We start from the raw sequence: 13227 nt of genomic DNA, 5'->3' as shown, positions 1-13227 counted from the left end.
GATGTAAAAAAATGCATGTTCTACTACTTGGTATAGTATATTTCATGCAGTAAAATCTCACTTTAGTTCGAAAACATGCCATATCCTGGAGATGACCTCATGGAGATGGAATAAACTTTGAAATATACCGCTAGATGGCTACCGTTGTAGCTAATGAAATTGTTCCCTGAACCAAACAATTAATTATTTAGTTTAGGCTTATTTTGTTGATGCTTTTTATAACGTAATGAATGAATTAGGAGGTAGTGTTTTCGATGGTATCTAATTGAATTAAATTCTGATTAATAATTAAATTTTTTACGTTTGCATAACGTTTTAGAAAGAAAAAAAATTCACCAATTTTGACTTATCTTCACTTCGTTTATTATGTTACATTAGAACAACTCTAAACTCCCCACGTGAAGATGGTTGCACATCGAGTTTCACTAACACTCTATACTCCGCTTTGAGGAGAACTCCTCCAGGCTGAAAGTCTGGGGCTGTCTGCTGCTATGGTAACAAGCGAGAATACATTTCTAATGGGGTTGAAATGGAGGAAAGAAGGTGTCAATTGGTTATTCACGACGACCTAAGCTAAGATTAAGACAAAACTATTCACCCCACACCCCTATTCGAAGTGACCTTTCCTCGTAATCATAGTACCCGCCACGACGCGAGACGGGTGTTTGTAGGAGTTCTCGTGAAAGCCGCACTATACCTAACCAACCATTCATCCAGTTATTTATGTGGTTTTTACATTATATTTACAATTTATGCACAGATATTTTTCATGGAATAAGATTCTTTGGCTTACTGCATTGATCAAGTTCCTATTTTTATATTTAATGTACATTTAAAGTCTGTCTTTTTCTTCTTTTTTTGAGAAATGAAGATTAACTGATCTTAGTGTTGCTCGGGTATAACTTCTCGGATATAACTATCTCTAACTTCATGTAGATTCATTTTTATTCGAAGCCCTTGTCACATCTTCCTGCATCCTGGGAGTGACAGGGAAAATTTGGTTTTTCTTTAATTCGCATTGTGCTAAAATTGATGAGTGAGAATTGATGAATTGAATTCTCCCCAATGATGCGAGACTTCATTTAAGTCTCGCATCATTGGGAAGACCACTCAAGAACTGCAATTAACGATTTCAGAGAAATTCGAAGCTTGTAAGCTTATCTTTCGTAGTACGAAATTCGGTCTTTGCTCAACAAATTCCTGTCAACCAATAATATCTGCAGAACATTTTGAAGGCAATCTTCTCGAGGCACTGCATCCATCTTAACGCGATGAGTTCTAGGTTGTTCTTATCTAGCCTGATGAGCGAAGAAATACATGGTGAAAATTAAGAAAATGTTTTTTTCTTCTAAAATGATGTGTGAACGTAAGAAATAAAATTACTGGTCAGAACTTAATTTATTGAATTTAATTTAGGTTAGGTTATTCAAACTAACACAGAAGCATAAGAAATTAAAACGTGTTTATTTCTAAAGTTTTAGCAAACTTAAAAAAAAGTTGAAAAAGACGAAATTTTAAAAAATTTTCCTTAATTTTAAATAAGATGCACGAACGGAAGATATTAAACAATTCTAAAATTTTTATGCCTTTTTTATTCTTATTTCAATAGGAAACTTTGTCACATTAAAGTAGTCAGAAATTAAAAAATTCATTTATTCGACCCACTTCATTAGTAAGGGATTAGAGCATTAGTAAGGGTAAAAGCAACTATTTTATATTACTGTTCAAATGCAAAAGAAGGAAAAAAAAGTTAAAAAGCAGTTTTCTTGTACCACGTTTCAAGAGTTTACTCAAAATTTTAAAAAAAAATTTGTCGTGGTGAATTATGTAACTCCAAATTTTTCTAATCATTTTAATAAATTTTATTAATTTTTTTATAATAATCTTTACTAATTCTTTTATTTATTTTTTTAAACTGGTGTTGACTATAAAATCGCACCCTTCTGTTTCTATCAAAGACTAATAAGAATGTATAAGAGCTGTTCTCAGTATTTACATTTAAGTGCCATGCAATATATTTAGCCCACCAATAAATTTCCTCACAGAACTTGACAAAATGGTTTAACTATATTCAGATTCAAAAAGTTATATTGAAACCTTACAGATCAGAGATTTAAATTTTTCACTTTATTTAAAGTTATAGATCTGTATGAAATTTATTCGGAGAGAAAAAATTACTGATATATTCTAGACCAGGCTGTTATTCTGAGTTGAAAATCACACTGATATAGTGGTAAAACCTATCCGCAATATAATCCTATGAATACCGCCTTAATAAATAATAAAATATAACTATAATCCTCCATAATTTTCTCTCTATAATCGGCTATAATCCTCACTGTAATCTGCTATAATCCTCTTCATAATAATAGGACACAATAGCTACTGACTAAAATCTTTATTCAATCTGGCAAAATAATTGGGATAATGAAATAAATAAATTGTGCAACATTAAGCCTTTTAAATAACTAAACATCTGTCATGATAGCTTAAAGAGCTTCTAAATTGTTTGTCCACTGGTCCCATGTGCACAACAAACATTTTTTGTTAAACAAGCCTTTCCCTGAATGCTTCAATTATAAGAAACTGCAAATTATATTTTATCTAACAGCAGCAAATTTAAGATCCTGAGATAACGTCATTTCGGTTAGTTTGAATTCGCCTTCGCTTTTACTAATTGGAAATAAACCTCACTATAATTTATACCTATTCAAGGATACAGAGGCTAGATTGGCGTGAAAAGACCTAGCTTGTAACCTAATATTTTGTAAGCCAAGTTATATGAGTGGTATGGCTCCTTAATAAAAATGGCTCTTTAGCCAATTACTTCTAATAACTTACTAACTGTCATTTGGCAGTTTACAGATCCATGTTTTCGGCGTGGTAAGTAATTGCATATTCAATTCGCATACTCTTAACGCTAGATTGCCCAAGAAAGTCATTTTGGCTGCTTTTAATTTCAATTAGAAAAACAATGATGTATATAATCACACAACTTCTTAGAATTTTGTGACTTTTTGTACATCATATAATTTTTTTATTGTTAATATTTACTAATAACTTGTTATTTAACTGCAAATAATAAAAAAAAATATTAAAAATTAATTTTAAACTAATTTTTTTACACATTAGTTATTCTTTCACAATTCAGTCAAAATGACTGGATTTTGGCAATATTGGTATATACTAAGTTTCAGTCTTTTTATTGTTAAAGAAACTTTTTTCATGCAATGATCACAAATGCTCTTAAAAAAACTAACATTCCTTAATAATTTCAAAATAAACTTTCAAGATCATAGACTATCAGTACATCAACTAACTATTTGAATCTTTTTTTTCCTGTCAGATTATTAACAAAAAATTGACCCTGAAGACTTGAAAAATAGTGTATTTCCTGTAATAGTTGCTCTTTAGTAAATTACATATTTCAAACAACAATAAAAACCTGATTAAGTTTCAATTATTCTTTTACTCCGGAAAAAAATTAATTGATTCTGAAGAAGTACCGCATCGTCAGCCAACCGCTTGTAACCTTCAATAGATTGTTTGGTCTGAGTTTTGTAGAAAATTTCGGGTATCGAAAAAATTCTTTTAAATTCAGCTTTTTTCGCTAATTTTTAGACTTCTTTCACCTTGGCCTAGTTTGCATGTGTCCGAACAATAAAAACATAGTTTTTCATGAGAATCCGACATCTGCATGATCAATGAAGATTCTTTATTTCGACAAACATTATAGAAACAAATCATTTTATTATTAGAATCACCTGTCACGTTGTCAACTGATCTGTGAAGTTTCTATTCTTTAAATGAAGCGTGAACTTCAAAAGGAGTTTTTACATCTACTATAATTTTTTTTTACAAATCATTTATTTTCGCTAAATGATTTCGTTGAATTAAATAAAAATCTCATCCAAACAATGTGATCCTTGTAAATGTGTATCAAATCGTAACGGTTGATGACCTTGTTTTTCAAAGTTACTATTTTTTTTTACTTAATTAATTTTTTATGACTTTTTGCAGTAAAATCAGCCAAATTTTGTGATTTTTTTAATCATCAACATTTTCTTTCCCTTCCAATTTTTTGAAATTATTGACTAGGTATAATACTTAATATATATGTTACCGGCAAAGTATGAAACGCCGGCATTGTATAGAATGCCGGATGTTTTTAGGCAAAGTATGAAATGTGAGAAGTATTACATACTTTTCCTAGGCATTGTATAAAATGCCTAGGTATTCTATGGAATGCCAAATGCTATTTAGGCAAAGGATGAAATAAACGTCCTGATGAGGTTATTATGTAAATGATGTGCATGTTACTGTGAATGACCGAAATCGGTGGTTGTTGATTTTCACCGGTGAATGTTGACAATCACATAGTCGCTTTGGTGAATGTGCGAAATATTTATTACATCCGATTTGATATTAATCTATTGCCCGGTATATATTTGCCCGATACTCTAAACACTGATGTTTCTTCTAATCTATCGTCAGTAAGTATCAAAATATCGAATAAATGTAATCTATCTCCAGTAAGTATTAAAATATCGAATAAATGTAATTATATCCACGAATAAATTGATATAAAATCGGATGACGGCTTGAATTTGTCATTTTTGAATGACATTTTGACGAATCGGAGATGTATTTTATACTTTGCCGGTTTCTCATTTGGCATTCTATAGAATGACTAGGCAATGTGTGAATTAAAAATCATTTCATATTTTGCCGGCTAATTTTAGGCATTCTATACAATGCCGGATTTCATACTGTGCCGGTAACAAACACAACAAGGGTTTAGATAAGGCTTTTGTAGATTTCTATTTCTTGATGTTAAAATCGAAACAAAAGTTTCAAATATTCCAACTTTCTAATAGAAATTTTCTAAAAATAGCTGGTCGACTTTTCCCACTTACCAACTATCGCACCAAAATAACTTATTAATCAAAAATTTTTTTGAAATCTTAAAATATAAAATCAAAAGTTTGAAAATGATTTTGAAACGACAACATTTTTTGAATCTGAAAATGAATATTTATCTTAAGATATAACTCACAAGGAAAAAATTCTACATATCAAGACGATTTTATCAGGAATTATAAAAAATGAAAAATTTAAACAGAAAATAATTTCTAAAGAGGTATATTTCTCTAATCGACAGAGAAAAAAAAATTTAGATAGGATTATATCGGGAAAAACATTCCTGAATTGAAAGTAGAAAGCAATTTCGAAAAGATGTCACTAGCGAGGTTGCTTTCCAAGAGGAAACATTTGTATGACATAAAAGCATAATGTATAAGAAAAAAAAATAGTGCGTGGAGTCCCTCCGCGCGGAAGAAGTTAAACTTCGTAACCTGCGACGTTAATTGTAGAAGAATCAGCAGTCGTAGAAGGATCACTAGTTCTATTCAACAACTCTTTTTCCTGCTACGCTCGCTTCCGTGCTTCGTAATAACAGTAATATTGTGCATTTTTCCCTCGTGGACCTCTTGAACCAGTGTAAGAGCTTGAGGTTGCCTCCTCGTCTCGCCATGGAAAATGTATTTGTATTAATAATGTATGTGAATGCGTCATAATGTAATTTCAAAAGAGAAAACCTAACAATCAATTGATATTCACAAGAGACGTACCTTGGCATAACCTTAAATCCGTCGCATTGTCCGTGGGATTGTTTTCACTCATTTTTTACAATTGTTATCCACTAAATTCGAAAATAAAAAATACTATCCTATTAAATTATATGTGTATCAAATCAAACTAAAAAAATATTTATAGAAAAACAATTCGCGATCGCAACGAGCTATAGGGGGCGTTGTTGTATGAGACGCATACCTGCGATTTCTATATGAACCGTCATTCAGTTACTCTGGAGACGTCTTTAATGTAGCGTGTAGCATTGTAACGTTCCTTCTTTAATGTGGCTTATTAAATTTAAAAAAGAAAAATGTTTGATATCCTTTCTTATACAACCGAAAACAAGATGGTATCTCTTTTTTTTTAAAGAAGGAACATCCAAAACACATCTGAAAAATATTTGTAAGTAAACAGAAAAAAATATGTATCTTCTTATTAGAGTTAAAACCTAATGCCTGAGAAATAGTTTTACTAAATTTAATGATATAACATGAAAGGCCCATTAAAACTTTACATTCCATAGTTTTAAGAATCATATTACTTCAGACATTAAAATAAGCAAAAAGTATACATAAGCTTCATAATTTTATGTAATTTAATTTTGTAAATAAAGTTTTTTGACAAGTAATTTTATCAAAAAATTTTAAGTTTTAATAAAAATCATTATTTAGAAACTGAAAAACGTAAAGTAAAGAATGCTTACGATACAAAAAAAAATTCTAAAAATTCCTTATATTAAAATAAACAACTTCAATGTTTTTTCTTTTTTGATTCATAATCGGACGTAGAAAACCATTCTACAGAAAACTATCATCAAGAAAAAAACTACTTAAAAGTAAAATTTTTTATTTTATAAAAATTAACACTTACCTGCTTTATAAATCAGAAGAATTCCAAAATGATTAGTTCTTCGATTTTTGTTACCATTTTTTAGTGCTACGAAAATGCGTCTTTGCGATTTGCCAAAAATAGAGCAAGATGCAATTTTATTTTTTCTGGAGCGAAATATTTTGCCCATTGTCCACCGAAATCCGATAAACTACTTTGATTTTAAATAAAGTGTTTCGTTTTATGATTTGTCACAAAAATTTTAGGTGTAGATTGGCGGCAATTAAAAACAGCCAAATCTGTAGCTGTTGTGGCGTTAATACATAAGTACCGAATTTTTATTCATACTTTTCTGAATCATATTACTAGAAACATTAGAATATGCAAGAAGTATACATAAACACATAATGTTATACCATTTATGTTTTCAAAAAAAGTATTTTGACAACAATTTTTATCAAAAAATTATAAACTATAACGGAAAATAAAGAATTCTTAGGATAAAAAACGATTTTAAGAATTCTTTACATTGAAATAGAAACTTTCATATAGTTTCTTTTCTCATAGTTCTTAATCAGACGCAAGAAACCATTCTGTAGAGAACTATCATCAAATAAGAAAAAAAAGTTTTACAAGCTAATTTTTTATTATAAGAATCATAACACTTACCTTCTTTATAAATCCGTAGAGTTCCAAATGAAATGTTCTTCGTTTGAAAGTTTTATTTTCAAATAATATGTGCATAGATTATCCCTTTATTACTTTTAGATAACATACCACACATCAAAATTTTATAATTGTAAGATCTCGATATGAATTTGAATATGTAGCTTAAAAACAGAACAGCTGAATTGGGTATAATATGAAAAAAACACAACTACTTCGATTTAGTAGGAACAACATATGACGCAATGCTAAACGAATGGAATTTAGTTGTTGTTTATTTAGTTATTGTTATTAGTAGTTGTTGTTATTTGTTTTAGTTGTTGTTGTTTATTTAGTTGTATTTAGTTTCAATAACTTTTCTTTATAATGCAATAAAATCTGGCGAGCAGCTATTTAAACGATCGAACACTTCGTTTGTTTATTTGTGGCTTGAAGTTAGGCTCGCAGAAAATGCCGTTCATGGGTTAAATTTAGTAGGAACAACACAACCTGTGACGTAGGCTATAGTATACCCAATTCTAGTTGAAATTATCTATTCTTTCAAAACTAAGAAATACTTACCAAGAAAACGATAAAAAATTTTAAAATCATCAGCACAAATGACACTATTTCCAGTAATTTGGTTGATTCTTTATTGTTGTTTTCCGAATTATATAGATACAGAAATATATACTGTTCTATAACAAAGAAGAATTCTATAACTATTGCAGTTCTTGACGTTCTGAATTCACATTTCTTTATTGGAATGACGAAAGCAATGTTGACTTCATTTTAATTTGTAATGAATTGAAGACAGAAAAAATTATTTTACCGTAATATACACATCTGTAACAGCAAGTGATCATGAAATTGTAAGTTATTTTGTTGGTAATAGAAAGGTAAAAATTATTGAGAAATTGTCCTTCAAATGCTTGGCGTGTTCTACTTCAATGTTTGGCATGTTCTGGTTAGTTTTTTCAAGTTCTTCAGCTGTTCCTTAGGGAAATTTTGATCTTTATTTGCTGCTAAGAAAATGGCGTCCGTCATGGCCGATGATTTTGATGGAACTAAATGAAAACGTGATAAATTAATGTCTGATATTTACAGGCTCCCGATAGAGGGCGTAGTCGAGCGTTGCGATCGCGAATACTTTTATGACTTTTATTATTATGCTAGTGAGAACCAAAACAATATGGAAATGAATGAGGGAAAACTGGATCGTACCACGTGATTTTCCGGCCAATAAAAATGCAGCGTTAAACGTTTAACGCAACCTTGTTGGAAGTCGCATAAGAAGTATAACTTCAAAATCAAAGATATCAAGATTTCTTTTAGTTAGTAACAGTGTATTTTAATTGAATAACTATTCATAAATCGAGTAAATATATTAATTAAAGGTAAAGAAGTTTAATGGTACACAAGAGCTGAAAGCTACCCTGTTTCAAACTCCAACATTATATTCTCAGGATAAATGGAATGAAACAGAATAAAAATCTTGGAAGAAAAGAAAAGATAAAAGAAACAATAAGTAAAAACAGGAAAGACATCTAAAATGCCACGTGGTCCTGAAACTCAAATTGTGCCATCAGTAAATACAGCTAATCAACAACCATTGTTTTAAAATTTTACATAAGATAAGAGAAAGTTTAACTTTTAACAACCATTTCGTTTTCTCTACGTTGCTTACTAAAGGAATAATTTTGTTATCAGCATTCAGCTAAAAATAAAATTCTAGAAACAATTTTATATTTCCTGAGGTCAGCTATTCTGCCACCAATAAGAAAGGAAATTGTTTTTTATATCTATTGTCCTTGAATTTTCAATACATTAGTGTACACTGACCAATTTTGAGAAATAGTTCTAAAAATGTAGAAGTTCAAAGAGATAATTTTTTTTTCAAATATGAACAGGGCGTAAGCTATTCTTAGGTTTTTAACTTGATCAATTCCAACTCATGTATCAGTGCTCGGATGTTATTGTAGAATCCTTTTTAATTTTCAAGTAGATTTCACAACGTTGAGAATGGAAGTTTTATATTTTTAATAATTTATTTTCACTTTACACACACAAACCAAAAGCGTTCTTCATTACTCATGATTATCAATTTCGCTTACGTAAAATTCGTGTTCAAAAATGAGAAAAAAATATTCCAATTAAGTAAAATGGTCTTAAAGAGACTTCAGAGAGATATAATAGGGATTGTGAAGATTTACCGTTTTGAAGGATTGCCCGTAAAGTTTTACTGCCGTTTAATAAATACACCGGTAAGGATAATTTCTTTTTCAGTATCTTGTGTAATTCACTATTTTTACACATTTTTTGTCACTTTGTATAGTTTCATGTATTTTCGAGATTCTTAGACTTTTTCGAATAAAACAAAGAAAATTTTCGGATGAAACAAAATGCATTTCTTGATATTTTACAGCTGATTTCACATCCACCAATGCAATTAAATGCACAGCGATATTGATACACAAAATGTTGAAAAATCACGTTACGTTGGAAATTATAGAATAAGTAGGCGAGCAATCAGTTAAATTGACAAGCCCGAAGCTATGTTATCAACGGTAAGCTTCTTTCTTGTGAAGAAATATTTAAAAACTACTTTTCAAATTTTATACAATGATTGGAAAAAAGACTAATTCTGTAAAATTTATAATTGACTGAAAAAAATGGTTCATTTGAGTTGTTAAAATTATCCTTCAGTTCCCTAATAATGACTCAAACTGTACTTAGACCTTTTGAATAAATTTGCAACGATAGTACTAAAAGAAAACAAAAAAAATTTTAAATCTAAATTATTAAAACTTCTATGAAAAAAAAAACGCGCTTAAGAGCAGCAGAAATTTCACAAAAAGGATAAATGTAGCAATAAAGGAAACGAAGGAAATAAAAATATGACCACCGAAGCCTACGTCTTCAGGGGGTACCGGCCCCGGTATGGAGGTGTTACTTTAGGCATTTGCCTCCCCCTCAATAGAAAAGGTTTTGTTTTATGGCTACCGGGGCCGGTACCCCCTGAAGACGTGGGCTTCGGTGGTCATATTTTTATTTCCTTCGTTTCTTTTATTGCTACATTTGCAACGATGGTTGAGCCTTAAAATATTCATTAGTCATGGTAGAAAAAGTTCAAGAAAATATTTAAATATTGAAAAATTTACAATTTTGACGCTGTTTATGAAATTCAAAATTTAAAAATTAAAATTTTTTAGGGATAAGAAGATTAACCTAGTGGAGACGGTTTAAACAGCATAAAACTAAGAATGAAAGCTCTCATGAGGACGACATTAGTACAACATGTGTACCAGAGATATAAACTTCCCAGAGAACGGGATTGTTGCTTCATGTACCAAATATAAAAAGTTCTCTATGGACCGGATTTGTACCAGAGATATGCACTTCTTTGAGAAAGCGATTGGTACAACATGTAAACCAAAAGTAAAAGCGATTGTAAAGAGAAAACATACCAAAGAGGAATTGAATGTAATGAACAAAAAAAAATTATAAAATGTGCAGTTGCTTGAAATTAAAAATAGATTAATATCTTGTTTTCCTTAGAAAGAAAAATTTAATTTTGATTACCTTTTTTCTTTATTTTTATGAACAATCTTTTTTTAATTGGTTGATTTTAATACTTAAGTTACGCTATGGGGGGGGGGGAGAAAACTATCAAATTTCCCGTTATAAAAATATTCTCAATTGCTTCGTTTCATTAAATTTAATTCGACATGCTGCAATGAAAAGTTTAAAAAATTGTATTATATGAAAATCAAAACTTAACCTTTCAATTAAGTTAGGGAGAATGTAATTAAATATATGCTACATAAAATGCATATTACAGTTATAGAATTGAAATAATTTCTGAAAGCGCATGCCAGAGAAATTATTCAAATTTCTAATTGGTCTAACCATCACGTAGAAAGAAGTAGTAATACTTTTAATGGCCTTCGAAAGTTGGATTTAAAGCTTGGGGTAAAGGAAGAAATGGTATATTTAACTTAATAGACCAGATAAAAATTAAGTATTTTGGAAAAGAACAAACAGATAAACTTCAATGATACAGTTAACAACCGATGATGCAGATAATGGAATTGTGATTCAATTTATTACCGAGATCAAAGAAAGATTTAGATCACAAATATAATGGATAACATAATCAATTTATGCTGACACAATAAACCTGTAAGCAAATATCTTCATTGTTACGTTTCAAAATAAATTGCATGATTGTATGATTGCATGATTGTAGTAAATAAATTGCATGATTGTAGTAAATAAGGTATAATTACAGTTAACTAAGAGATACGCTTTACAAAATCTCTCCAATATGTTCTTCTTTCATTGCAATCTAAATTAAAAAAATTTTTTTTTTTAGGAAAAAAATTTATATACAGACAATCTTTCACTTTCAGTACTTGGAGACTGTATTTCTTGTTTGTTTAAATTTAGTTTATGATTATTTGTTATTAACTTATAATGAGTAAATTTCATGATTTTTAAACTCTTGTACCAAATAAAGTTCCGGAACTAAAAGAATAAAAAAACGAATATTGTTATTTTTCACAGATTTTTATCAGTATCATTGCTAATTGCGAAGCAAGTTTGCGTGCTCCTATGATTTAAGCGAAATAAATTATTAAAATGATTCGACTCAAAAATATAGTTCCATTTACGTTAATGAAAGAAATATTTCAAGCATATTTTAATTTGTATAAAAGCAGCATATTCTGATCAGATTAAAATTGGCCGTGATAGCCTGGTTGGCAGGGCTCTGGACTCACGTTTGTGAGAATGGGAGTTCGAATCCATCCAGCCTAAGACTCCCCGTGTAGTAAATGATGACTGGTGCTCGTTAAATCTGTGGGGTCACAAAGGCTTCCATATTCCCATAACGAATCAATACCTCTAGGGGTACTGAATTGGAGATTGATCATTTTCTAGTTCAGGTCAAGAATTACGATCTGTGGATGAATGAATGGATGTGTGAATGGGTTCGCCTATAAACGTTTATGACGTATGGGTGTGGCAGAATTCGAATTCCTGGCCATAGATGGCGCCACTGGAAAATAAGTACAATCGCACCCCCTCTGCCTTAATGGCTGACAACAGCAACAATAATAGATTCAAATTAATTGAGTTCAACCAGTGTCAAAATTGCTCAAATAATTTTATTAGAATCAAATTAATTATAATGAAGTTACATCTTTTATTTGAATTTAAATAAAAAATTATATTGCTGTAGTATAAGTCAAAGCAAAATCAAGGGGGATGGGATGCTGCTACTTTCTTTGGTAAGCATTGCAGGGGGAGTGAGGTTTGATTATTTTTGTTGAGGGGGAAAGTCTGAAATAGACAAAAATATTCTTCTGCAATTGAACGGCTCTATACATACAAGCAGATCATTATGAATAAAAATATTTTCAACAAAAAAAGTCTTACTTCTAATTTTGATGACACGACGAAATTCTTGTTTTCATCCAATTCAGAAATTGAATAGTCTCTACTATCATTCCAACTTGATGCGTTTCTTATCAATTGTTTATCTCCACACACACTTTCATAAATACCTTCTGATTTGAGCATATAATGGAGAGATGTCCACCCGAAAATATTTCCGGTGAAAATAAAAGTCTCAAAAAGCCCATACCATAGAACGAACTGCCGGGTGGCCGGCCTCATCACTGAAAAATGTCTTTAATTCTGAAATTACGTAGAAAACCTAGAATTGAAAAATATCAAATTAGAAAAAACCATTCAGTAAAGTTGTTAAATACAGGGTGATTAAAATTAAAGTTTCAAAAGAAACTATAAAAAATTTAAGCTGATTTTTTCTTTTCGATATATGACCTTGAAGGGGTGGATGGGTTTACGTAATTAACAGTATCACACCTGCACTGTCATGCACTCTGAACAGTGCAGTTGGCTTAATGTGTAACTTGCACCTTAGTCGTTGTTTTACGATTCATTTACCATTTGCGGTTCATGTACCACTTGCTAATAAGTGGAATAACTAAGATTATCCTTTGAAGTGCGGAATCAAGTGTTTTCCATGTTTTTTCTAGGTAATGTGAGAATTGAGGGCAAGCATATCGTAGAGTTTAAAGTTTATTTCACCTCATC

The 13227-nt window shown here is 30.4% G+C and overlaps 1 protein-coding gene across 2 annotated transcripts in view; it reads right to left on the bottom strand.

Annotated features, from left to right (window-relative positions):
* LOC107440994 (equilibrative nucleobase transporter 1) overlaps positions 1–13227 on the bottom strand; it is a 104953-nt gene that overhangs the window by 72454 nt on the left and 19272 nt on the right. For both annotated transcript variants that reach the window (XM_016054115.5, XM_016054114.4), the window contains exon 2: positions 12547–12826. In XM_016054115.5, coding sequence (XP_015909601.1) covers positions 12547–12786 — 240 coding nt within the window. In that variant the 5' untranslated portion in view covers positions 12787–12826. The remainder of the gene's footprint in view (positions 1–12546; positions 12827–13227) is intronic.

The sequence above is a fragment of the Parasteatoda tepidariorum genome, chromosome 4, assembly GCF_982258835.1.
Source record: "Parasteatoda tepidariorum strain Cologne lab strain chromosome 4, Ptep-v5.0, whole genome shotgun sequence".
Taxonomy (NCBI): domain Eukaryota; kingdom Metazoa; phylum Arthropoda; class Arachnida; order Araneae; family Theridiidae; genus Parasteatoda; species Parasteatoda tepidariorum.
Note: the sequence above shows the minus strand (reverse complement) of the source record. Positions and strands in the feature narration are given on the sequence as shown.